This window comes from Myotis brandtii, unplaced genomic scaffold, assembly GCF_000412655.1.
Source record: "Myotis brandtii unplaced genomic scaffold, ASM41265v1 scaffold569, whole genome shotgun sequence".
In the NCBI taxonomy this organism is placed as follows: domain Eukaryota; kingdom Metazoa; phylum Chordata; class Mammalia; order Chiroptera; family Vespertilionidae; genus Myotis; species Myotis brandtii.
This window is the reverse complement of record NW_005370127.1, coordinates 1,533,763-1,561,638: the sequence shown is the minus strand read 5'-3', so window position 1 is coordinate 1,561,638 and position 27,876 is coordinate 1,533,763. Positions and strand designations below refer to the sequence as shown.

The 27,876-nt window shown below is 36.6% G+C and overlaps 1 protein-coding gene across 2 annotated transcripts in view; it reads left to right on the top strand.

Annotated features, from left to right (window-relative positions):
- The window catches only part of VWA8 (von Willebrand factor A domain containing 8), a 389,233-nt gene that overhangs the window by 12,021 nt on the left and 349,336 nt on the right, over positions 1-27,876 (top strand). Inside the window, exons 1-3 of one of the 2 annotated variants that reach the window (XM_005878642.2) lie at positions 7,123-7,144; positions 7,259-7,336; positions 25,864-25,994. In XM_005878642.2, the coding sequence (XP_005878704.1) occupies positions 7,138-7,144; positions 7,259-7,336; positions 25,864-25,994 (216 nt within the window). In that variant the 5' untranslated portion in view covers positions 7,123-7,137. Of the gene's footprint in view, positions 1-7,122; positions 7,145-7,258; positions 7,337-25,863; positions 25,995-27,876 lie in introns of those variants that run through there. The other variant, XM_014549735.1, reaches the window with a different exon arrangement.

The window sequence follows — 27,876 nt, the reverse complement described above, 5'->3', positions numbered from 1 at the left end:
GCTAAGTTCCTCATGAGTGTTTCCTTAAAACTTCAAAGTCAAGAAAAAACCCACAAAAAAACAAACTTTTTTTTTCACTTACCTCCTAAAAGGATTTTGCAAATATGTATCCCTTTGAACATTTTTAGGTTGATGTCTAAAAATGTTCCTGATAAGAATAAATACTTGCAGAGGATAATGTTTCCAGTGTGTTATAAATATTGACATTTAAAAGAACTGTTACATACCTTTTTAAAATATGTCTTTTAAATGGAATCAGAATATGCTAGTAATTTATTAGCTAGGATCTCTATTTTGAAAATAGATGAAAAGCTCTTCTTTAACTGCCAGAAAATATACATTATTTTTATCTCTATGAATTCGTATTTAACTATGCTTCTCATAATTTTAACTTAATATATTTTTATTCTTGAAAGTTTTATCATACATTTCTGCAACAAAAAAATGTTTAAATGTTAAAATGTTTCTATCATTACAGTTATTAGAGCACATTGTTCACAAGAACATCAAAAGGTTTCAAATTTTCATAAAAACTAAAATTTTGTAGAAACATACCTGTTGATGACATGAGTGTTGAATATTAATTATTGTGAAAAATTTTGATATAGTAATAACACTCAATTCTTTGCATACTTTCTGTTATAATAGTATGTTGATTTATTATAAAAATGTTACTTTTAATGGTCTATCAACTGACAACTTTATTTCAGTCTTTTTCAAATTTGTAGGTAACAAAGAATCAGAAACCACTTGACTTGCATCACTTATTGAATCACTACATTAGGGAGATTCACTAAAAAGACTTTAGCAAAATGTACCAAATGGCTATGGTTAATTTCTCACCTAGAGACTGCTGTTTAATCTAATGTCCATAGCAAATGCTGATAAAATAAAACCATTACTGTAGAGGAGACATAATCAATAATTGTAATATAGTATGAGAAATGTTATTATAGAAAATGAACCAGATATTTTACTAGCAGAAAGACGGGAATGGAGTGATCAATTCTTGTGGGAGGTGGAAATTGTGCAAAAGGAAAAATTAGGGAAGGTTCAGTGGGGAGGTGAAGATATTTGAAGGGTAGTTGTGTGAAGGGAAAGTGGTGTGAGAGATTTGAAGAGCCTTCTAGGCTGAGGAAATAAATAATCAGTCACTGAGAAAGGAATACAAGAGGTAGAGCTGGTTAGAGATGGCTGGACAGTACACAACAGAGAATATAGTGTTTGGTTTTTCTCATGTTAAAGTTGAGGTGTCTCTAATATCTAAGTAAAATGTCCAGTAGGTTATTGACAGATATGGAATTCAGGAGAGAGATCTGAGCACAGGTAGACATTTAACACTTTAATCATAGCGTCAGAGTTGGGCCATTGGCATGGATTAGATGACTCAGGAAAGTGTAGCATGGTAACAGAAGATGGCCAAGAACAGCAAGGTCTGAGGCAGGGAGGGCAAATGCCTCACCCATATGAATGTCATTTTCCTCTTTGCCTACAGTACCAGGCATGGCTAATTGATCACTGCCCTATTTCTTTCTTTCTTTTTTAAAATATGTATTTATTGATTTCAAAGGAGGAAGGGAAAGGGAGAGAGGAATAGAAACATCAATGATGAGAATCATCGTTCGGCTGCCTCCTGCACATCCCCTGCTGGAGATTGATCTGCAACCGGGGCATGTGCCTGACTGGGATTCAAACTGTAACCTCATAATTCATGGGTCAATGCTCAACCACTGAGTCACACCAACTGGGCTGCCCTACTTCTCAATGAGTCCAATTTCTATTCTGATTTCTTCTTGGATTTTTTTTTTTTTTTGGTTAATCCTCACCTGAGGATATTTTTCCATTGATTTTTAGAGAGTGGAAGGGAGGGACCGAGGAGGAGGAGGAAGAGGAGGAGGAGGAGGAGGAGGAGGAGAGAGAAAGAAAGAAACATCGATAAGAGAGACACACATCCATTAGTTGCCTCTTGCACACACCATGACCTGGACCAGGGATCGAACCTGCAATGGTACATGCCTTTTACTGGGAATTGAATCTAGACCCTTTGGAGCCTGGGTTGATGTTCTAACTACTGAGCAACACCAGCCAGGGCTCTTTTTTTGGATTTTCAAAGAAGCCTGTTGCTTGATATCTGAATGTTTAGAGACTTTCTAGTTGTTTCCAGATCTTTCTGTTACTGATTCCATTTTGATCAGAGAACATACTTTGTATGATTTTAGTCCTTTGAAATTTAATAATTCTTGCTTTATGGTCCAGCCTGTGATCTATTTTGGTGACTGTTCCATGAACAGTTAAAGAGAATATGTATTCTGCTCTTGTTGAGTAGAATTAGGTTGAGTGGCTAATAGTGTTTTCATATCCTCTTTATCCTTACTTCTATTCTTAATCTTAGCCAAAAGGTTAAGAAGTGATTGTCTTTACTTCCCTACCTTCTGTTTTCCCCACGCCGCACTCTTCTGCCAGCACTAAGAGAAATATCCTGTCTAATAAAAGCCTAATATGCTAAGTGTCCGGTCATCCATTCAATCAATCAAAGTGTAATATGCTAATGATATGCTAAGGCTGCTCAACCGCTCGCTATGACATGCACTGACCACCAGGCGGCAGACAGTCGACTGGTCGACCAGTTGCTATGACGTGCACTGACCACGAGGGGGCAGATGCTCCAACTGGTAGGTTAGCTTGCTGCTGGGGTCCAGCCGATTGGGACTGAGCGAGACCAGCTGGACACGCCCTAGAGCCCTCCCGTGGGCCCTCCCCGGCTGGCCAACCTCCTGTGTCCCTCCCTGGCCCTGATCGGGCCTGGGTGGGGTCCCTTGGTCTGGCCTGCGCCCTCTTGCAATCCGGGACTCCTCGGGGGATGTTGGAGAGCCGGTTTTGGCCCTGTCCTGCAGGCCAGGCCGAGGGACCCCGCTGGTGCATGAATTTGTGCACCAGGCCTCTAGTATTAATATATTAATCCAAATGATTTTGGATTTGTCAATTTCTACTTTTACTTCTGCCAGTTTCTGGTTCATGCTTATTCCTCAGCACCCTCTTGGCCAGGTCACCACCATAGGTTTGCTTGTTCCTTCACAAAGAGTCACAGCTCTTTTTAGGAAACTTTCTAAATATACGTCCTCTGCTTGCTCTTTCTCTTGTGCCTCCAGGCTTAGGGGTGGTAGTGGCTTTCTGTTACTGCTAGTCCCATTCTTGTTGGTTTTCCTAAGCTCTGCCCAGACCTGCATACATGGTTTCTTTATTATACTGTCCTCAGTTTCTCAGTTTGAATGTACCATCTGTTTCTTGCTGGGACCCTGATTGATAAATGGATATGTTTAGGATAAGCATTTCAGTCAGTGGGAAAATCCAGTTCAAAAGGCTGAAATGAGTATGTGTCTAACATGTTTAAGGAATAGTGAGGCTGGAGTAGACTAAGTGAGGAGGACACTAGGAGGAAATGAGGTTTGAGAGGAAATGGGGGAGCCTCATCAGAATAGCCTTTTAGGCCATTGCAAAGACTGGAGGGTTGACCAGAGGACTGATGTTATTTGATTCCTATTTTATTATGATCACTGTGGCTACTCTGTTGAGAATAAACTGTAGGGTGCAAGGTTTGAAACAGGCGATCTGTGAGGAGGTGAGAGAGAATGCTGTTTAAATGAGAAAAATGATTTAACTAGTAAACCTCTAACTTGGGTCAGCATTGTGATGGTAGAGGATGTGATAAAAAGTGGATGATACTGGATATATCTTAAAGACCAATTCAATGGGATTTTCTGATGGAGTATGAGAGAGAAGAGCTAAGAATGGCTGTAAGAGCCCTGGCCAGTGTGGTTCAGTTGTTAGAGCATTGGCCAGGCCACTGAAGGGTTGCAGGTTCAATTCCAGGTCAGGGCTCATACCTAGGTTGCAGATTCCATCCTCTCATGAAGGCAACCATTCGATGTGTCTCTAACATTGATGTTCCCCTCCCCGCCTCTCCGTGAGGATTAACAAATAAACAAAACCAAAAAGAATGGCTTCAAGATTTCTGGTTTGAGTAACTGGAAGGATTACATTGCCATCAGCAGAACTGTGGAATACTGTGTGATGGAGCACATTTTGTGGGAAGATCAGAAGTTCAGTTTTTTGTTTTATTTTCAGAGAGGAAGAGAGAGGGAGAGATAGAAACATCAGTGATGAAAGAGAATCATCGATTGGTTGCCTCCTGCACACCCGCTATTGGGGATTGAGCCCACAACTTGGGTATGTGCCCCAACTGGAATCAAACCAGGAGCTCCTGGTTCATAGGTCGATGCTCAGCCATTGGGCCACGACGGCCGGCTAGGCAGAAGTTCAGTTTTGAATGTTAAGTTTAAGTTGACTATTAGGCATCTCATTGTCTGTTGGTATGGATGTTTGGAGTTCTGTGGTCTGGGTTAGAGATATAAACTTGGAATCAGCAATATATATTAGTTGCACTTAAAAGCATAAGACTGGGTGAACACATCGAGGAGAGGTTATAGATAAAATAGAAAAGAGGCTAGAACTGGAACTCTGCACCTAATGTTAAGAAATTAAGAGGAAGAGAAAGCAAAGATGACTTGAGAAGTTAGAGTGAGGTAGGAGGAAAATAGAGGAGACAAGGGAGCAAGGAGGAGAGGGAAAGGGGATGGGAGTGAGGTGGAATCTCCTATTGTGAGTCTTGACAGGAAACAGGGTCTTGAGTCCACTCTAGAAATCACAGGGACCTGCCTCATGGCAGCAAGGCTGTGGACAGTAACTTAGGTTTGGCTAATTAAATGCCCCTACCCAAATGAATCATGAGGGAGTTACACAGAGGCTGCAGGAGCAGTCGCTTATGGCAATGTTCTTATTATAAGATGCTTCTGAAGATTTTAGACTAAAGATGAAGAATCATGATTTCTGCAGCTTAAGATAGTGTTTTTACAACTTTTTACAGGTTTGAAAAATATCAAACTAAAATTGGAAAAAGTTGTCCTCTGCTCCTGGTGTCCCACGGTGGATTTAGTGTTGCCAGGGGCAGTATCTCAGTGTGTTTCTCCTGGGGAGTGACTTTGATTGTGTTTCCTCTTGCCTTCCTGCTGTGCTTTGGACTAGATTCTGAGCCTAGGTCTCTTCAGTGATGTATGGTTCTGTGAGTTATCCTATATAATAAAGAGGTAATATGCAAATTGACTATCACACCCTCACAAGATGGCTGCCTACAACCAGGCCAGCAGGGGGGTTAGTGAGGGATGACCAAACAACTGAACAGCAGGTTGTGTGGGGCAACCAGGCCGGCGGGGGGGGGGCAGTTAGGGGCGACCAGGCCGGCAGGAGGGTCAGTTAGGGGTGCCCAGGTAGGTAGGCAGGGGAGCGATTAGGAGCCAGTGGTCCAGGATTGTGAGAGGGCAGTCGGACATCCCCCGAGGGGTCCCGGATTGGAGAGGGTGCAGGCTGGGCTGAAGGACACTCCCCCTTCCCCGTGCATGAATTTTGTTCACTGGGCCTCTAGTTTCATATAATTGCTGCAACAGAACCTTTTACTAAGCTACTTTGAGATGGCATTTCTGTTACAGTAGTTATATGAAGGAGATCACACAGAAACCATGGTTACTTAGAGTCAAGATTAAATGAAATAACATAAATAATGTATGTATAGCCCTAGCCAGTTTGGCGCAGTGGATAGAGCGTCCTCCCACAGGCTGAAGGGTCCTGGGTTCGATTCTGGTCAAGTGCATGTACCTTGGTTTCAGGCTCAACCCTGGTTGGGGCATGTGTAGGAGGCAGCCAATTGATGTGTCTCTCTCACATCGTTTCTCTCTCTCTCCCCCTCCCTTCCACTCTCTATCTTAAATAAATAAATAATGTATCTATAACAATATTTGCCAAATAGCCAGTACTCAATAAGTCCTGAGTAGACTAGTTCAGAGGAAAATTCTTTTGATTTGTACAAGTGAACTCTAAATATATATCTTCTGTATCAGAAAGTATACTTTCGTTCTGCACAGTGTTTCTATATTTCTGTCAATTTAACACATACCTGTAATACATTTATTCATCTACTAAAACTGTTTTCCCCACAGATTTACAAAATCTTTATTTGTAAAATCTGTCTCATGGGATTATTTTGGGAATGTGTGAAGTACTTAGAAGATAGTAATCATTTAACAAGTGTTGACTGTTGTTATTATGACCATGATTTAAGGCCTTAGTCTCCAGGTATCTTACTGGCTCGAAACCCAGCAGTGTGAAAAGATGTGTCACAGCTTCTTTTACTGAGTCTTTGAGCCCTTTCCAAATGAAGTTCCAGGTGCAGATGGTATCAATATGCCTATTTTGCTGTTGGAGAGAGCAAAGCAGAGATTCTTCAGTTTAGTCTGGCATTTAGAAGATCAGCCAGAAATTAATGTTACTTAAAAAAAACTAGAACCATGTAGAAGTTATTGAGAACTTTTGCTCTGTTTTGTTTCATGTAGAATTCTTAGCATACATGCCACTGGGCTTTTGTTCATTTTATGTACCTAGAAATATTGAATTTTGGGGTTATGTTGCTAGCGAACTTGAAGTTGTATGTAGTGAAAATAAGAACCTAAAAAGGTTGCCCAGCCGGGTGTAGCTCAGCGGTTGAGCGTTGACCCAGGAACCAAGAGGTTGCCGGTTCGATTCCTGGTCAGGGCATATGCCCAGGTTGCAGGCTTGATCCCTAGTAGGGGGCATGCAGGAGGCAGCCAATCAATGATTCTCTCTCATCATTGATGTTTCTATCTCTCTTTCCCTCTCCCTTCCTCTCTGACATCAATAAAAATATATATTAAAAAAAAAAAGAACCTAAAAAGGTTGCAGATATACCTTAACCCCTGTGGATGCTTTGGATGATCCTAAACAAAATACTTCCTTCTGTATTGTTATTGACTCTATTAGTATTGCTACTAATGAGAAAATAAAGCTGGTTAATATGCATATTTTATTGTATTTCACCTTTTTTGCTAATATAGCATTTAAAATGTGAATTTCACTGATGCTTCACTTCTTTCCAGAACTTGTACTTTGGATAGAAGTTTAGAGCAGCAGTCGCCAATCTTTCGGACCTCATGGACCACCAGTGGTCTGCGGACCACCGTTGGCGACCGCTGGTTTAGAGTATAGCGTTTATGTGCTTGACAGAGACTGATGTGTGGTACATTTTGTAATATCCCTCTCTGTAGGTCAGGAGAATCATTGTTGGGGAAGGCATAGGGTATGTTTTTCTCATTTGTCTCTTGTAATGCTTGTGTTTCTTTATTCTCTTTAGGTGACACAGTTAGTATTGGAAATGTATCCTACAAGTTGAAAACTCCTAAGAGCCCGGAACTTGTGCCACAGAACTACAGTAAGAAATAGTTATTTATTTATGAATTAATAATTTTTAACTTTTCATTATGTGAATTTTTAAACATATACAAACTAAAGAGAATAATATAAACCTGGTGTACATATCATTTAGGTTCAGCATTTATGAGCATATGCCAGTTTTCTTTTACCTGACTCTCAGTTTTTTGTTCTGGAATATTTAAAACCTGCCCCAGACATTGTACCACTTCATCCATGAATATATTAGTAAAACTTTTATTTTTTTATATACTACTAGAGCCCCGGTGCATGAAATTCATGCACAGGGAGGGGGTTTCCTAAGCTCAGCCTGCACCCTCTCGCAATCCAGAACCCCTTGGGGGATGTGGATGTCCGACTGCTGGTTTAGGCCTGAATCCGCAGTGGAATCGGGCTTAAACCGGCAGTCGGACATCCCTCTCACAATCCGGGACTGCTGGCTCCTAACCACTCGCCTGCCTGCCTGATCACCCCTAACCACTCTGCTGGCCTGATCGTCCCTAAACACTCACCTGCCTGCCTGATCGCCCCTAACCACTCTGCCTACCTGCCTGATTGTCCCTAACTGTTTGCCTGCCTGCCTGATCACCCCTAACTGCCTCTGCCTCAGCCCCCGCCGCGGCAGCTTTGTCCAGAAGGACATCTGATTAGCATATTATGCTTTTATTATTATAGATCATTTCTTTTTTAATTAGGATAGATTTACATACAATAAAATGCATAGTATTCATTTTGTTTAGTTTTGATAATGTTATAAACCTGTATAACCACCAAGATTATGTTCATCACTGAGTGTTCTTTTGTGCCCCTTTCCAGTTACTCTGCCTTGAAAACCACTGTTCTGTTTTCTACTATGACAGATTAGTTTTGCCTGTTTTTCAGCTGTATATAAATAGAATCCTATAGCATGGTATTTATGTGTGTGTGTGTGTGTGTGTGTGTGTGTGTGTGTATGTAACTGTCTTCTTTCCATCAAGGTAATGATTTTTAGGTTCATCCATGTTGCTGTACCTATCAGTTTGTTTTTATTGCTGAGTATTATTCTATTTTTTTAAATATACCACATTTTGTTTATCTGTTCTCCAGTTGCTGGACATTTAAATAGTTTCCATTTTTGGACTGTTATGAATAAGGTGCTATGAGCATTCCTGTACAATTATGTGGTCATAAGTTTTCACTTCTCTTGAGTAAATAGGAGTTGAGTTGAGATGTCATGGGATAGATGCCTGTTTAACTTTATAAGATACTGCCAAACAGTTCTACAAAGTAGTTGTGCCATTTTACCCTTTGATTATGTAACTAGGAGTGGAATTGCTAACTCCATGTTTAATGTTTTGAGGAATTACCACACTGTTTTCCAAGCAAGGTGCACATATTACATTCCCACCAACAGTGTGTGAGGGTTCCAGTTTCTCCCCATCTTCACAACATTTGTTTTATGATAGCCATCTATCTTTGTGGGTGTGAAGTGGTATTGTTGTTTTGATTTGCAGTCCACTAATGACTCACAGTCACTTCTTTGCTCTAAATCATGCCATTTCTTTTCTCAAAATTCCGTACATGACTAATATCTTAGAAACAAAGGTCAATCCTTACCTTTCATGATCTAGTCTTAGCCTCATCTTTTGCCACTTTCCTTCACCTATTCTATGTTTCGGTCATTGGGCACAATACAGAATTCCTTTTTGTTCATTCTTCATATTCTTCCTCTAGACTACGTACTCCTTGAGGGAGAATATCTCACTTTCATCTAACATAAATTCTCATTTACTTTACCTCTCAAATGGCTCTGTAATCAGTCTTCCCTACTCTGTTCCATTTTTCTTTTACTGTATTTTGTTTAAAATATATTTTTTTATTGATTTCAGAGAGAGAGAGAGAGGGAGAAAGAGAGATATAAACATCAGTGATGAGAGAGAATCATTGATTGGCTGCCTCTTGAACTGAGGATTGAGCCCGCCACCTGGGCATGTGCCTTGACTGGGAATCAAACAGTGGCCTGCTGGTTCATAGGTTGACACTCAACCACTGAGCCATACAGTTGGGCTCTTTTACTCTACTTTAAAAAAAAAATCTTTATTTTTGAAAGTATTACATATGTCTCCTTCCCCCACACCCCCCATTGACCTCTCCCAGCCTACTCCCACTCCCAGCACAGGCCCTCTCCCCCTTATTGTCTATGTCCATTGGTTATGTTTATATGCATGCATACAAGTCTTTTGGTTGATCTCTTACCCCCCTCCTCTCCTCTGCCTTCCCTCTGAAGTTTGACAGTCTGTTGGATGCTTCTGTGTCTGGATCTATTTTTGTTCATCAGTTTATGTTGTTCATTATATTCCACAAAGGAGTGAGATCATGTGATATTAATCTTTCTCCAACTGGCTTATTTCGCTTAGCATAATGCTCAGTGAAACATTATGGTAAGAGTTCCTTCTTTTTTACAGCAGCATAGTATTCCATTGTGTAGCTGTACCACAGTTTCTTAATCCACTCATCTGCTGATGGGCACTTAGGCTGTTTCCAAATCTTAGCTATTGTAATTGTTCTGCTATGAACATAGGGGTGTATATATCCTTTCTGATTGGTGCTTCTGATTTCTTGGGATATATTCTTAGAAGTGGGATCACTGGGTCAAATGGGAGTTCCATTTTTAATTTTTTGAGGAAACGCCATACTGTTTTCCATAGTGGCTGCACCAGTCTGCATTCCCACCAGCAGTGTACGAAGGTTCCCTTTTCTCCACATCCTCACTAGCACTTGTAATTTGTTGATGATAGCCATTCTGACAAGTGTGAGATGATATCTTATTGTCATTTTGATTTGTATCTCTTGGATAATTAGTGAACATGAGCATGTTTTCATATCTCTCTTTGCCTTCTGTATGTCCACTTTCGAAAAGTTTCTATTTAGGTCATTTGCCCATTTTTTGATTGAATTGTTCATCTTCCTTTTGTTAAGTTGTATGAGTTCCCTATAAATTTTGGAGATTAAACTCTTATCAGATGTAACATTGGCAAATACGTTCTCTCATGCAGTGGGCTCTCTTGTTGTTTTACTCTGTTTTTTGAGATATTTTCTTAGTGGTCCACTCAAGGATTACAATTAACCATGTAACTTAAAACAAACTTGTTCAGATTAATACTAACTTAAATCCATTCAATAGTATACAAAAACTTCGCTCTGTTCCCTTTCCACTTCTTTTGTGCTGTCATTGCTATACTAATTATAGCTTTATTCATTAAGAGTTTACTAGCACAGTAAGAAGAGTTACAAACAAAAATATGTTTATGCTCTCTTTCTATTTGCATATGTGCAGTAAAACCTCGATATAATGGACTAATTTGGACAAGGGGGTGTTCGTTAAAGCCAAAAGTTCATTATATAATAAAGTAGGTTTTCCAAACATGTATGTTAAAAAATTGACAAGTTAGTTTACTGTTTTATGTAGACACGTTTGTGTAATTACAATTAAGTACGTATGAAAAATTTAATTTCACAGAAAAGTTTTTTATATGTATTACTATAATTTTAAATTTATACTGAATAGGCCTAGTAAATGTGTGCACTCACCAGTCACCTCTAGTAAACAAATGCACATGGCCAGGGCGTGGCTCACCAGCACTAGTTAAAACTGCTGCAGAAAGTCTCGCCAAGCAACAGCAGGACCAGTTAAGGCTTGATGCGATGTGATCACGTGCTACTCATTCCCTGAACATAATTTATGAGTGGTGACTCTTGGATTTAAATATGTAGACTATAGTTGTAGGTATGTAATATTTACTGATGTCAGCGAATTACTATATTGTTTTTTCCAACATATGACCTATTTGCTAAAATTTGTTGAAAATAACAGTGAATTAATAACAAAAAAAATAACCTGTTAATTTAATTATAAGCAAATCTTGGTTAAAAGCATTTAAATTAATAGGGTATTAATTTTCACATAAGACATATGGACCGGAAATTTTGTCCATTTAATATGAGGTCCATTAAATTGAGGTCCACAAAATTGAGGATTTGATGTAGTTACTGTGACTGGTATTCTTTCTTTGTGTGGATTTGAGTTATATCTTGTATGCTTTAATTTCAGCATGAGGGAAGGACTTCCTTTAGTATTTCGTGTAGGGGAGATCTGCTGTGGATGAGTTCTCCTAGTATTTGTTTATCTGGAAATTTCTTGATTTTGTCTTTATTGTTTAAAAGATAATTTTACTGGATATGGAATTTTTGTTTGACAGTTTTTTTTTCTTTTAGCACTTTGAATATGCCATATTACTGCCTATGGCCTCCATAGCTTCTGATGAGTCATTATTAATTTTATTAAGGATCCTCCTCTATGTGATGCATCACTTTACTTTGTGCTATCAAGATCCTCTGTTTGGCTTTGGCTTTTGATAGTTTGGCTATGGTATGTGTGATAACAAATCTCTTTGGGTTTTACCTTTTTGGAGGTTGTTGAGCTTTTTGCATGTGCAGATTAATTTTTCCCATCATTTTGGGGGAGTCGTTTAAATAATTATTCTTTATTGTTTTATATAATTTTAAAAAATTTAAATTTAAAACAAGACTAGTATATTTGATTTATTACCAAGGTAATCCTAAAAAGGTAATGGTACTTAAGTTACCATGCATTAGAGAGCAATTTTTAAAATGACCATCATTGTTGGTAGAAAATTTTTTTCCTTGTTATTACTTTATTGTTATTTCTTTCTTTTTCTCTCTTTCTGGGACTCTCAGTCTGTGTATGTTAGTATATTAGATGGTGTCCCATGGATTTCTGAGGCCCTTTTTAATTTTTTTCTTTTCTGTTTCTTAGACTGGATAATCTTAGTTGACCTATATTCAAGTTTGCTTGCCCACATCTGTTGTTGAGCTCCTCTAGTGAATTTTTAAATTTTACTTATTGTACTTTTCAACTTCAGAATTTCTATTTGAATTTTTAAAATAATTTGTTTCTTTTTGATATTTTCTGGTGAGATATTATTGACAGGCTTTCCTTTAATTTTTAGACATGCTTATTTTTAGTTCTTTGAACATATTTGTAATAGCTGATTTAAAATGTTGTCTACTAAGTCCAATGTCTGGCTTCCTCAAAGATAGTTTTTATTCACTGCCTTTTTTCCTCTATGTAGGGGCTATAATTTCCTATTTCTATGTGTTTCTTATAAATTTTTTGTTGGAAGGCAGACATATTGAATAATATAATGTGGCAACTCTGGAAATCAGATTCCTCCCTTCCCCAAGGTTTGTTTTTGCTTGTTGTTGTTGCTGTTTGTTTGTTCACCGACTTCCATAGATTATTTTTTTAAAGTCTGTATTCTTTGTCATGTGCAGCCACTGAAGTGTCTGATTGGATAGAAATTTCTTAAATGCTTTGAACAAATAAGTTCTCTCAGCTTTGCCTAGGATCTCTGTGTGCATGTTGGGCATGATTTGAGTGTCCCACAGATGGCTTACAAGTGTGTCTTAGCCTTTATTTCCTGCTTGTGTAAAGCTTTAGAATCAGCCAGCTGTGTTAGATTAGGCCCTTCTCAGGATTTTCCTGACGTGTGCATGGCCTTCTAGACAGCTAAGCATACACTGGAGCTTTTCAAAGCTTCCTTTGGACATCTCATTCCCAGGTTTTCTTTTTAAGGTTTTTTTTGTTTTGTTTTGTTGTTGTTTTTTGTTAGGCCTTTTTGTCATCCTTACCTTAGCTCCAATAGGTTTTGCTCCCTCAGGCAGCTGTGTTGTTAAGCAAGTGTTGCTGATTTTTCTTTGACAAAGACCTTAGGGTAGTGCTGTTTGCACACAGGGGGTTCTGAGTGGGTCAAATAAAGACAAATTCTAAGAATGGAGCTTTTCAGGGAGCTACTACACAGGTCAATATAGATAGTTCCTTGGAGGTGGGGCTTTGAGGAGCTCTGACCCTGTTCTGGCCCCCTCAGTGGTTGCCAGACTGCTGGTTTTCACCATTGTTGTGAGCAGTTGGTGTTCAAGACTATTACAGAGATGGGGAGAGAGATGGAACAAAGCAAGTTAAAACACCACAAAGCTCATTGTTCTTAGGGAGGTTCACCCATTTTTTCTTGGATAAATGTCAGATTGTTGAAAGTCTTTTGTTAATTACTAGAGTTCTGAAAAAGTTGATTTTTGACAAATTTTGCCAGTGTTATTATTTTTATGGAAGAGTGGGTTTCAGAGGTCCTGAGCTTTGTTGATACTTTCATTACATTCCATTTAAAGCTAAAGAGCTTTCTTTACATATTTTGAGGAAAGGATCAAGATTTTCCCTTCAGCAGGTTTGGGATCTGAATTCTGGTGAGATTCCAGAGTTTTTTAATGTTTTATATCTCAATCTCAAGCTCTACAAACCATAGCCAATCTCTTTGCTTTATAGCTGCCAGATCTTTGGATTACTGGTGAGTTCTCTTTGCTATTCAGTCCTATATTCTGTGTTTGCAATCAGATCTCTCTTGTCCTATTGCCCTGCCTCTATTCTTCAGAGGCCATGTCAGTAAAGATCAAGAGTGCCTCAGAAGGATTGATCTCAGCTCTTTTATCTCAGCTCCATCCTTGAGAACTGCTACCTTGCATTGGGTGAAGACCTGAAGTGCCTTGGAGGGATTTCTGCTGCTTTTTCTGTCCCTGCCTTCAGCCTTTTGTGTGTTGTTGACTTGCTTTAAGGAGAAAGGCCCAGCATTCTTCAGGAAGGATGTTTCTCAGCTTCTGTCCTTCATCTGGTTTTTACTGTATACCCCTGTATACTTAGTGAAGGCCAATGGAAAAGAGTTGGTGGGTAGGTGGAGATTTTCTCTGTAACTGGGACTTCTCAGTAGGTTAATTTATCTGCCAGGCCATGTGTGTCCATTGTAAGTTTGTTAAAAGTTTACCTTGTTTGTTGTTTTAAAAAATTTTTTAATAAAGTTTACCTTGTTTATCATGACACATCTATGGCAGATTCTTCCTCCTCCTGCCATTCTACCAGGGATGAAAACCAGCTCTGTGTCTTTTCTCTCCTTGAGAGGGCTCATTACTTTTTAGAATTTAGTTTATTAAGGTTTCTTTGTATCCTTACTTGTATGATGGGTTTTTAAGAAACTTGTTTTTGATTGATTAACTGACTTGTTCTGGTTGTTAGATTGGAAATGAAATGATCTTGTAATTCTCTTTAAGCTAACTAGAAGTGATAGTTATTTTTAATGTTCATTGTTTATTAGTTATGCTTAATTATATTATTGTAATAGATAGGCTTTCTTTTCAGGGGTGAGACTAGTGACATGATTCTTAAGTTATTATACTTACCTAGAGAAAAATTAACAAAATATATCTCTAACACCTTACGTGCCATAGGTACATAATAATTGAAAAAAATCACTCATTTTTCTGATTTCTGGCTTTTTTATTACGAATGTGGCTAACTTTTTAAATAAACGTCAGAAATGAGGAATAATATCCACTGTTAATAGACAATAGGAAGACTTTTATGTAGTATGAGTTCTATAGGGTAACAACTTACTTAGAGGGAAATTATATTTAAAATTTTGTCAGTACTACTTTTTAGATGTGTGAATTTCATTTTTCTTTTAATTTTTAGATATGTTAATTTCTATAGTCATTTAACTGCTCTCAGTCTCCTTGCGTATATGGGGATGATCACTTCAACCTTATGGATATATCATAAGGATTAAATCAAATAGCATATGTGAAGTGTGTAGAATAGTGCCTGGCACATAGGACTCAAATAAATATGAATTCCTGACACAACCATTTTCCCAGTCTCCTGATTCTTGTTCCTTTTCATTTTCCATCATTCCATGCTTATGACTCTGTTGAGTATGGGATTACTAAGGGTTGCTCTGATTTTGCTTAAGCCATGTGCTAAAAATATTTCTTCTTTATCAGTCTTACTCTTAAAAGATTAATCTAGAATACAGTTTATCTAGATTTGATTTTGAATTTGCCCTCAGGTTGTTTGCAGGATCACAAATAGCATAGACCCTTCAAATAAGCTTTAATTTCATTTCAAAGATCAAACTTAATGTATTTATAGTGTGGAAAGAATGTTGGCCTTTTCAGTCTCACCTAAACATGAAGCTTAGTCATTGTCTGATAGCTTTCAATAGAGGATAGCTATCTATCCCTTCTTTTTTTTCAATCTTTACCCAAGGGTATGTTTTTATTGGGTTTTAGAGAAAGAGGAAGGAAGAGAGAGAGAGAGAGAGAGAAACATCAATGTGAAAAAGAAACATTGATCGGTTGTTTTCCGTACCAGCCACAATCAGGGATCAAACTCACAACCTAGGTATGTGCCCTGACTGGGAATCCAACCTGCAACCTTTTTGGTGCACGGGATGACCCTGTAACCAACCAAGCCACCCAGCCAGGGCATTCCTTCTTTTCTTTTACTTATTTATCTTTTCTTTTTAAAAATCATTTCTTATTTTTAATTACAGTTGACATACATTGTTGTATTAGTTTCAGGTGTACACCCCCAGTGATCAGACATTACAGGGTATCCCTTCTTTTATTTTATTTTATTATTTTTAAAAATACATATTTTTATTGATTTCAGAGAGGAAGGGAGAGAGAGATAGAAATGTCAGTGATGACAGAGAATCATTGATCAGCTGCCTTCTGCATGCCCCCTACTGGGGATCGAGCCCGCAACCTGGGCATGTGCCCTTGAGTGGAATCGAACCTGGGACCCTTCAGTCCACAGGACGATGCTCTAGCCACTGAGCCAAACTGGTTAAGGCAAGGTTATCCCATCTTTTAACAACTAAGATGCTGTAGTCTACTATCTGGGGTCTGTTGAAATATTTTGTCATAGTCACAAATGTTTAATCACTTGGGGAATCTTATTAAGTGAGAAAATTAATAAGGCTATATTAGCTTTAAGGATTCAGTGGATCTTAGCAATAATATAAATTTTTAAACTTATAAACATAGGCTTTGAATGAATGTATTTTTATATTTTGCAAGTGTAAAAGGTATCTATTTTTAAATATAGGAAAACTCCCATAAATTGTCACCAAAACCCCATTTTGGTTATTTTCTGTTTTTATTACCGTTTTCATGCATCTCTTATATAATCAGAAAGTTTCACTTTTTTTGTGTTGCCTTTTGAAATTTATCTGAAGAGAGTTTATATTTAAAGCAGTTGGATGGTCCATAAGCACCAATTTGCATTTTCTGTGCTTGCTATTCATTCATTATTATTCCTACCATATTCACAAGATAAGTATCCTTATCTATTATTTTTTGTATATCAAGATGATGATGCAGCCATGGCTGGTGTGGCTCTAGTGAGAGCGTCAGCCATCACACCGAAGTGTCGCAGGTTCGATTCTTGGTCAAGGGCATGTACCTGGGTTGCAGATTCCATCCCTGGCCCTGGAAGTGGGTGTGGTAGACAACCAATTGATGTTTCTATTTCACATTGATGTTTCTCTTTCTCTCTCTCACTCCCCCTCCCTCCCTTTCACTCTCTCTCTAAAAAAAAAAATCAACTGGAAAAATATCCTTGGGTGAGGATTAACAACAACAATAGCAAAAAGATGTTGGTGCATGTCTTATGTTTTACCCAGTAGTAGGTTGTTACATAGTTTTTCTTATGAACAACTGTGCCCAGTTGTTAGAAAAAGACTGTTTGGGAGTTTGTTTAACTTGAAATAGTGGCTGAGCTAAATCCACTAAATCTTATGCATCCACATAAGTATTATGTGGTTGCTACATATTGGTTGGACATTTATATTGTATTGCATACTATAACATATTTTTTACATCTGTTTACTGTATTAAGTTAAAACATTGTATTCTTTGAACTATTTCTGCCTTCTCTTGGGGACAATTTCCCAATGGGAAAATTATAGTTCTTTTGTTTGCTATTACATGATTGATTAGAAATTATGGGTTTTGGTTATTAGAAAACTTTGATGGATTTTTTTTCCTCTCTTGGAGCTATTTAAAAAATATTTTGGAAATGGTATTCTGTTGAACTTTGATAATAATTGCTTTCCTTCCTGTATTTATGCTTCAGTTTAGCTTCTTGCCTTTTGAATATTTAATATTTTCAAATGAAACATAAAATGATAGACTTTTGTTAAGGAAAGGAACTTTAGCAATTATTATTCTCTCTGAAACTCCTTTTATAGCTAGGAAGGTAGGACCATGAGAAAGAGGTGCGAAGACTCATTAATTAGTAGCAAAACCTAAACTTCCTGACTTCAGTTTGATTTTTCTTTCATGGTCTGTCTCAGTGTCTCTGGCTACTGTTCTTTAAAATAACTCTTGGGGGAAAAAAAACCAAAAACAAACAAACAAACAAAAAACAAAATAAAATAACTCCTGGAGTATGAAAGAAACTCTTCTAGAACTAAGTGTGAAAAGTTATTAAAAAATATTGGAATAGCTGAGGCATGGCAGTGCTATTTATTTCTGTCTTTATCAAAGTTAGTATTCAGAGCACTGAAACTCACTGTTGTCTTTTAGTAATGAAGAAATGAAAATCACAATGTTGAAATATGAACTTTGATATTCATATTTAACATATATCTAATAGAAGGGTAGAAATCCTTCTAACTGGCCTGGCCGATACTGTAGACTGGAAATATTCGTAAGTGGAACTCTGAAATTCTATTAAAAACCCCAGGAAAGCTGTTACCTCATCAAAGTAAAATTTCTTCAATTGGTGACTGTCTGATTGAGGTAATGAATGCTTATATTTTACAGTCAGTTGTCTCAGTGTTGGGCACAGTAGGCCATCTTTTCTGTCTCCAGCATCTATATAGCCCAGTGCCTGTCACGTAGTGGACACAAGGAGTTGGATTGCTCTTCAGTTTTTAATTATCTAGGTTTTTCCACCTCCTGCCTTGACTATTATAACTTCCCCTTATCATCTTAGCCCCTGGTCTCTCACTTGCAAGTATTGAAGTGGATAATTAAAGCTTTTCTTCCCTTTTTGTATGAAAGCTGAATCTTATCGCTTAGATGAAATTGACAGCTTTTGATAAGAGATTTCCTTCATGTTTTTGTGCTTGAAGTTAAACTATATAGTATCAAAGTTGGTATTTTTTCCAGGTTTGCCTTATGAGGTTGTGCTCCTGGGTAGCAGTGTTCAATAGATGACTTTAAACCTGACCTTAGAGATATTTCAACTTCCTTGTATAACTTTCTTGTTGCAGTCTGTGGATTAATTATATGTGAGGTCATTTAAGTTTTACTGGACACACTGACCTCTTATCCAGGCAATTAGGGCCCACAAAGATATTTTGCAAGAATTACAAAACTGCTTTTAAAATGTTTTGGCATAAAGTCAGCAGGATGAGAGGTTTTTTTTTTTGTTTTTTTGTTTTTTGGGCGGGGTGGTGGTGGTGGTATCCTTTGTCTTTAGTATATAAATAATTTTAAGAGGTTTGAGAAACTTATCAGCATCATAAATGACAGAACACTGTGGAAAAAACTGTCATTTTTGTGTAAATGTGGAACAGCCATTGCAGCACTTGTCAGCTGTAATGAATTAGTGACAAGGTTACACATTTGGCCTCCAGGAAGGTGTGACTAAGATTCTCTTACTTAATAGAGTCAGAGCTTGAAAAACAATCTGAGAAACAAGGCCTCCAATCCTTAAGCTTTACCTTATTTATTTATTTTTTTAAATATATTTTATTGATTTTTTTTTTTACAGAGAGGAAGGGAGAGAGATAGAGAGTTAGAAACATCGATGAGAGAGAAACATCCATCAGCTGCCTCCTGCACATCTCCTACTGGGGATGTGCCCGCAACCCAGGTACATGCCCTTGACTGGAATCGAACCTGGGACCTTTCAGTCTGCAGGCCGACGCTCTATCCACTGAGCCAAACCGGTTTCGGCCTTTACCTTATTTTTAATGGTTGCACTAATTGCCTCTCATTACACTAGAATTTGAGGAAAGGATTTCCTTTGAGATTTCTTTAGATGTATTTTTAAAAATAGAGCCCTCAAAAGGAAGAGTTCCATCAGAAGAGTCCCATCACTTTAAAACCCTTTAAGGTGGCCTGAGGTTTCCTCTAGAGTCTCTACAGCAATCTTTATTCAGTGCCTAATTTTTCTTCAGTCTTCTTTTTCCCAGGCACCATATTCAAGATAGCTCAACATTTTTGATGCATTTTCTTTTCTGTTGAATGACTGTTGTTGTTTTCTGCAACTTTCATTGCAGACATACAATTTTTTAGCTCTATAATATGTTATATAGGCTTCTTTGGATCTACCTGGTAATTCAGTCACCATTTATGACATTGTTTAAAGAGAAAATGACTTCAAGCAGTAAACCCTGTAACTCAAAAATCACATTGTTAATGTATATATAACATATACAATAGACAGAGGATTAATACCCATAATATACAACTATACCTTACAAGTTGTTGAGAAACATCATGTGATCCAGTAGAAGACGGGCAAAGGATTTAAGTAGGCATGCCACAGGAAATGAAGTCCAAATGGACAATAAGTGTATGTACATATGTTCTAACAATGGTTAATAGTTAGATACAAATTATACAATAAAATAGAACTTTTCATGCATAACGTGGGTCAAAATTTAAAAGTATTGTAATGTTTAGTACCTACTAGGTTGCAGAGAAATGTCATTTTCATACATTGCTGGTATAAGCATGAGTGCATATGACCTCTTTGGAAAATAATATAGTAGTAACTATTAAAATAAAAAATATACCTACTTTTGATGTAGAAGTCTCTTTTTAGGTTTTATCCATTAAGGAAAAAACCAGCACATAAAAGAGGATATTTGTACACAACATATATTGCAGCATTTTTGGTGTTTTTGGTAGTGACAAAAACTAGAAGCTATCGTAGTGAATCAAGAGGAATGATTGAATAAATTATTATATACCCATGTCATCTTATCTTCTGCAGCTGTTTAAAAAGATTAGACAACCAAGAGGCTGTCCATGTGATATTGTTAAAAAAAAATTGCAGACTGTAGAGTAGTATATAAAGTCTGATACCATTTTTGTTTAAAAAAATTTTTTAAACACCTTTTACAGGTATTCTATATTCAGAGAGAAGTGTTGAAGGATATACTTCACGCTCTTAAACTTTTATTTCCTTCTGGGGTATTGCCTTAGGAGTGGGATTAAGAATAGGAGGGGTTAAAGATAGATCATTTAAAAATTTTTTTACATCGCCCTAGCTGGTTTGGCTCTGTGGATAGAGTGTCGGCCTGCAGACTGAAGGGTCCCGGGTTCGATTCTGGTCAAGGGCTGATTCTATCTCATCATTGATATTTCTATCTCTCTCTCCCTTCCTCTCTGAAGTCAATAAAAATATATAAAAATAAATAAATAAAATAAATTTTTTTTTACATTTTGGATTTTTCTTATGATAAGTTAGTATTAGCCAAATCTAATAAAAAACCCATGTTTAAAATGAAACTTTTTTCAAAGTAAAGAATACATTCATTATGTTTTAATTGCTTTTTCTCTAATCTGACTTATAAAAATAGAAAGTTCATACTTTATGTTTAAAGAATTTGGACTCATTTGACAAGACCTGAAAATTCCTGGTTCTTCTGAGATAATGTTCATAACCAAAGGTCATTCCTTGGTTTCATTTTACAGTTTTGGTTGTCAATGTCTTGTCACGAGTACTAAGACCAACAAATATATCTTTAGTAAATTATCTTAATTTAGCAACACCCTTTGGGAGGCTGAGTTGAACTTTGGGTATTTTGTGATCTAATTTTCAGTCAAAATATTCTAATATATGTCACCTATTATATTGCTACTTTCTCTATCACAGTTCTCCCCTACTTCCAGTATGGCTATTATTATTTTGCAATACAGTTTTTTAAAAAAACCTTTGTTCCTATTACAAGACTAAAACAGTCAATATAGAAAACTTGTAAAACACTAAAAATCACAAAGGATAAAACACAATCATTCATAAGCCAAATAATAAACATTGTTAAATTTTAATTCACTATTATAATATTTTTAACAGTGTGACTAAATATAAATTACATATAATAAATTTCATATCTTTAAAGTGTAAAATTTCCCAAATTTTGGCATCCTATATCATAAAGAGGTAATATGCAAATTGACTGTCACACTCTCACACAAGATGGCCGGCAGGGGAGGGCAGTTGGGGGTGACCAAGCCTGCAGGGGAGGGCAGTTAGGGCCAACTGGGCTGGCAGGGGAGGGCAGTTGGGGGCAATCGGGCCGGCAGGGGAGCAGTTAGGCGTCGATCAGGCTGGCAGGGGTGTGGTTAGGGGGCAATCATGCAGGCAGGCAAGCGATTGGGAGCCAGCAGTCTTGGATTGTGAGAGGGATGTCCGACTGCCAGTTTAGGCCCGATCCCACAGGCCCGATCCCCTCGAGGGGTCCCAGATTGGAGAGGGTGCAGGCTGAGTTGAGGGACAATCCCCTCATCCCCCAGTGCACAAATTTTGTGCACTGGGCCTCTAGTATGTATATAATCATGAAACATTACTATAATAAAAATACTGATTACATAAATTCATTACTCCCCCAAAGTTTACTTGTACCCCTTATAATATACCTAGTTCCTATATTCTCTGGGAATCATTTATCTGCTTATAGATTTATTTGGATTTTTAAAAATTTTATATAAGTGGAATCATACAATACATTCCCTTTTTTTCCTCGTTCCTATCACTCAGCATACTTTTTTTGAGAGTCTTCCATGTTATATGTCTTAATAGTTCATTCCATTTTTGCTGAGTAGTATTCCATGGTATGGAAATATTGAAATTTGTTTATTAATTCACCTGTTGATAGAGTTTATTGTTACCATTTTGAGGATCTTGAAATAAAGCTGATCTGAATCTTCATGTACAATTCTTTGTATGCACATATGCTTTCTCTTTGTGTGTGTAAATAGCTAGTAGTGAATGGCTATATCTCGTGGTAAGTATTAAACTTTAAGGAACTGTCATTCTGTTTTCCAAAGTGGTTGTATTATTCTATATTTCTACCAGTAATGAGAAAGAGTTATAGTTCTTCCATATTCTTGTTATCTCTTGGTATGATCAGTCTCTTTAATCCCCTTCCATACTTGGTTCTTACTGACTGAAGGGCTGGATGAGGGGCTTTACTGATCCTCACAATAACCATGCTCAGTAAGTATTATTCCCTGTCTTTTGAAAATTAGGAACCTTAGACCCAGAAGATTCAGAATATTTGTCCAAGAATATTGGTAAAGGACAGAATGAGAAATCACAACTTGGTCTGTTTGGCTTCAAAGACTTTTTCTTTCCATTATGGTATATTATGTTGTCTCTTGGGACAGTAAGAAAACCTCACTAGTTTTGAAGGATTTGTCATAACAGAATTTGAAATATGCATAATTTTCTGAAATTTTAATTTATGTATATATCTCACAAATTTGAGTCTGTGGAGGGAGAAAATTATAATTTATGTACCTTTTGTAGAATTATTTTAAAGTCCTTGAATATGCCTGGGCAAAAATAGTACATTTTTTTTTTTTTTGAAATAAGTATTGGCTAGGAATTGAATAAGGCATTTACCTCAACATGAAGTTACCATTTTGAGGATCTTGAAATAAAGCTGATCTGAATCTTCATGTACAATTCTTTGTATGCACATATGCTTTCTCTTTGTGTGTGTAAATAGCTAGTAGTGAATGGCTATATCTCGTGGTAAGTATTAAACTTTAAGGAACTGTCATTCTGTTTTCCAAAGTGGTTGTATTATTCTATATTTCTACCAGTAATGAGAAAGAGTTATAGTTCTTCCATATTCTTGTTATCTCTTGGTATGATCAGTCTCTTTAATCCCCTTCCATACTTGGTTCTTACTGACTGAAGGGCTGGATGAGGGGCTTTACTGATCCTCACAATAACCATGCTCAGTAAGTATTATTCCCTGTCTTTTGAAAATTAGGAACCTTAGACCCAGAAGATTCAGAATATTTGTCCAAGAATATTGGTAAAGGACAGAATGAGAAATCACAACTTGGTCTGTTTGGCTTCAAAGACTTTTTCTTTCCATTATGGTATATTATGTTGTCTCTTGGGACAGTAAGAAAACCTCACTAGTTTTGAAGGATTTGTCATAACAGAATTTGAAATATGCATAATTTTCTGAAATTTTAATTTATGTATATATCTCACAAATTTGAGTCTGTGGAGGGAGAAAATTATAATTTATGTACCTTTTGTAGAATTATTTTAAAGTCCTTGAATATGCCTGGGCAAAAATAGTACATTTTTTTTTTTTTGAAATAAGTATTGGCTAGGAATTGAATAAGGCATTTACCTCAACATGAACCAGATGTTTTATTCTTACATAGAGAAGGAAATTATAGAATACAGGATCAAGCTCTCTGGTATTATTATGACATAATTTTATTACTATGTGGACTCCTAGAAGGTAGCTTCTTGTGCCTGAAAACATTGAGGTTGGGGATTTCTCTCATGCACTGGGCTGTGTTTCTATTAGGTTATGCATGGCAGTTTGGCAGTTTGTTTTGCAGATGTTCCTAATGTACAGTCTTACATCTTGTTTCTATTTCTGGAATGCTTTTAAGTATGACTCATGCCTTCTTGAGGCTATACTAAAAATACAGCTAGTTTCAAGCATTAATGTAAAATATACCACAGACACCACACAGCAGTACGTAATGCTTTCTCTCAGTGGTTTAATGTAATTTCCTGACAAATATTTTCTTTGACAAAATACACTATACTAAAATATAAGTGGAAATGGGATTTTTAAGTTTTTTTTTGGAGAAGTGGGTTCTTTGATAACATAATGTAAACAACAGAATAAATTTAAAATTTTAATAAAAGGAGTTAAATATGCTATTGGTATCACCAAAATCCAAGAAATAGTATTAATGTCCAGAAAAGCAAGTCTACTAAATTTAATGGAGCCAGGTGAGGTCCACACTTATAGGGAAAATATTGGACCTGAAGGGAGAGCCTGTTAAAAAGATTTTGGAAGGGCAATTAGACATATGGCTGGAATACAAGCTTTGGACTAAAACAGTTTAGGTCTAACTCCTGGTTTATGCACTTATCACCTGTGGACAAAGGGTAATGAGCATTTAACAAATGCTTATATGGTAGTTACTATATTACCAGACATTTCTAAATGCTGATTTAATCTTCATAACAACTTTATAACTCAGTACATTTATCATCTCCATTATACAGTTGGAGAAACTGAGCACAGAGGGTTTAAATAGCTGAGTAAGGTTACATAGCTAGTAAACAGAATTGGGATTTGAGCAGTTCAGTTCAGGTCTGTATCCTTACATATTATATGTTGTGAGATCCAGATGCGACACTATACAAAAAATCATTTGTATTTTTATCTGGCACTTGACAAGAATGAAATAAATTATAACTATTATCATTATTATTGAGGGGCAGTAAAAGAAGGAAAAATATTACCAATACCATTGAAACTATGAGAATCTGATTCCATGCCCAGATAACCATTTTCCTGAATTTATCATTTATTATATTTTTGATTTTTCAAGTACTGTGTTATTGTATATGTGTATATTTATAATGAATTCAATTTGCTAGTTTATTGAGTTTTATCAAAATAGTACCAAATGTGATTTATTCTGAGAATTAATTTCTTCACTCAATATTATACCTTTTAAGAGTTAAACATATTGTTCGAAGTAGTGGTAGTTTATTCTGTTTTTGTCATTATATAACATTCCATTGTGTGTGTTTTTTCCATCTCCTGCCTCCAATTTTATTTTGAATAACATTGCTATGAGTATTTTATGTGTCCCCTAATGTACAGGAGTGAGAGTTTTTCTTATATACCTAGGAATGCACCTACTGGTTCACTGGGTGATTTACAAATGAGCAAACACAAATTAATTGTATTAACTCAAATATTTCAGAAAATGCTTAGGCAGAAGATGAGCAGATTGATGGGTGATTTAGTAGTAGACTTAGAAGGGCATTGAATGGAGTAATCTTCTATTCCCAAAAGAGTTGGTATAGAAGAATAGACAATTTCTAAAGAAGGCATTAAGTCTTCATAAAACTTTTTAACTGTGAAGTTTGAGATCTCACATCTCATTGCCAACTAAGTTATAATATAGTTTTCTTAAATTTTAAAAGACTACAATAATCATTAATTGTCTGGGATGATTTTATCATATCCCCTTTTAGAACAAAAGGGGTGGACGATAAAACTGAGATAAATAAGATACTATTCTTTATATCATACTTGAAAATCACTTTCATTCCTTTAGTGACACAGATGAGTGTTCAAATGTTCTTATAAGCTTTTAAGTGTTATGTACCTCTTTGTGATATCATAAACTGTCCTGTTTTAATATTGATAATGATGTTTTTATTGTAAAACAGTGTGAAAATTCACCAGGTGTCTGTATCAATGGATGTGTTTATGCATGTGTGTATGTATTTTAATATAATATACAATTTTCATTGATTGCTTGGAGGTTTATATTATATGTAGTAGTTTGATCTGCATTTCACTTTATATTCCCTCTCCCCTCCCTTTAAAGTTTCAGACTCTCTGGCTCAATCTGTAATTCAGCATCTAAGATGGATAATGCAGAAGGATCTCCTGGGGCAGGATGTCTTTCTAATAGGACCTCCTGGGCCTCTTCGACGCTCTGTTGCTATGCAGTACCTGGTGAGCAGTCAATTCTTGTGCATTCCTAAGGGTCTTAACATTGATAAGTTATGTTGAAAAATTAATTAAGATTAAGAATTTATAAAAATATGAGGATTAGTCATTACTGAAAAAAATTGTTAATGTTGGAGGCTGATTTGTTTATAAATAGTTTGGAATAAGTTATTTGCAAAGCAAGTGTATTACTTTTCATAGCTTTAGCAAATTTTTGTTGTAACTAGAAAGTTCTCCACTTCCAGTGGAAAGGAAATACAAATTCAGTCAATGAATAGCAGATAGAATCAGCAACTCTGAGATTACGAAACAAAACTTAGTTTTATAATACTTAGAGAACATTCTCTTATCTCAGATCCACATTTTAAAAGGCCAAATAATTCTCTTGACTTTTTGATATTATATGGTCTTTAGAAAGACCATATAAAGCCTAGGGTTTGTAGACTATCTCATGTGTTATATGCTCTCTTTTTTTCTTTAAGTAGATGAGAAAACAAGTTCATTAAATTACTCGCTCAAGCTCTCTTCAGCTAGGAAATGATGGAGCTCGACTTCAAATCTCATATTATTTCCCCTTTCTGACACGTTATCCTTTTAAATGTTTGCAGTTCTATAAGCACATTGTGAAGTGAGTTGAAGTACTCAATTTTCAACCCAAAATAAAAAATATTACAAGACTTCTTTCTATTTTGTCTCCATTAATAGGTATTGTTCTAGTGATTTGAGGAAGAATGTTATCAAATGAAGTTGCTTTGCTCTGAATATACTTTTTAGGATAAGAGAAAAATCTTTCTTAAATTTTCCTTGTGTTCTTGATATTAATTCATTAATATGCTGTTGAAATATACTTTGTGTACTCTTTTATGTCACTGGTGAAATTATTTTGTTGCTCACAAAATCATGTAGGACAGGAATGATAATACAATGAGCAATTCAGAACCTAAGTACCTCTAGCCCATACATCTCATATCTTTTGTTCCTAGAACCAGTTTGTGAGGTATAATGTGCCATTGTATGCATTGTATCCCTATCCTCACTTTATTAATATACAAGGCAAATCTGTCTTAATTAAGAATGCAGAGCCAGCTACCGAGAATTCAAATTCTAGAACCTCTTTCATTTTAAGATGTGCACTTTCCACCTGGCTAATTTCAAAGACTACAATATCTCACTTTGTTTTGATTCTGGCAAGACTTGGAAGCTTGTTTGGAAGGAATGTGGAATGAGAAGGGGTAGGAGATTTTAGGAGTCTTCTTGGTTAAAAATGCAACATAAGTTTATAAGGGTGATGTCTTTATGTTAAAACAAAATAAACTTTAAATTGTGAAATAGATCTGAGGCAGCTTTAGGATGTGGAAATGCACCTAAGAAAACTTACCAGCCTAAGCTGCCTCGCAAACTCTGCAGTGGGTACTATGCTTAACTTAGTAATAGCCACAGAAAAGGAGGTCTATAAAAGCAGAAATTTTGGGTCAAGCCTGCTGAATCAATGAGAAATTAAGTAGAAATAATCTGATAGTCATGTTTATATTTACGTCATATAAAAGCGGTTCTATAGATAGTTAAAAAAACTCAGCAGACCACTGCCGCCTCCTCCACCTGCTGCTCGGGTGCTGTTTCTGAGCTCGCTCAGACTGCTTCTGTGCAGCAGCAGCTGGGGAGATTGTGTGCTCGTTTTGGCTGATGCAGAGTCCTAGGAAGCTGTTAAGACTGCGCATATCCTTGATGTGGCAGTTCAGGGTATTATGGTGGTACAATCTATATATCCTCCTATCTAATAAAAGAGAAACATGGTAATTAGCCGTACCTCCGCTACCCTTCCCATTGGCTAATCAGGACGATATGCAAATTAACTGCCAGCCAAGATGGCGGCTGGCAGCCAGGCAGC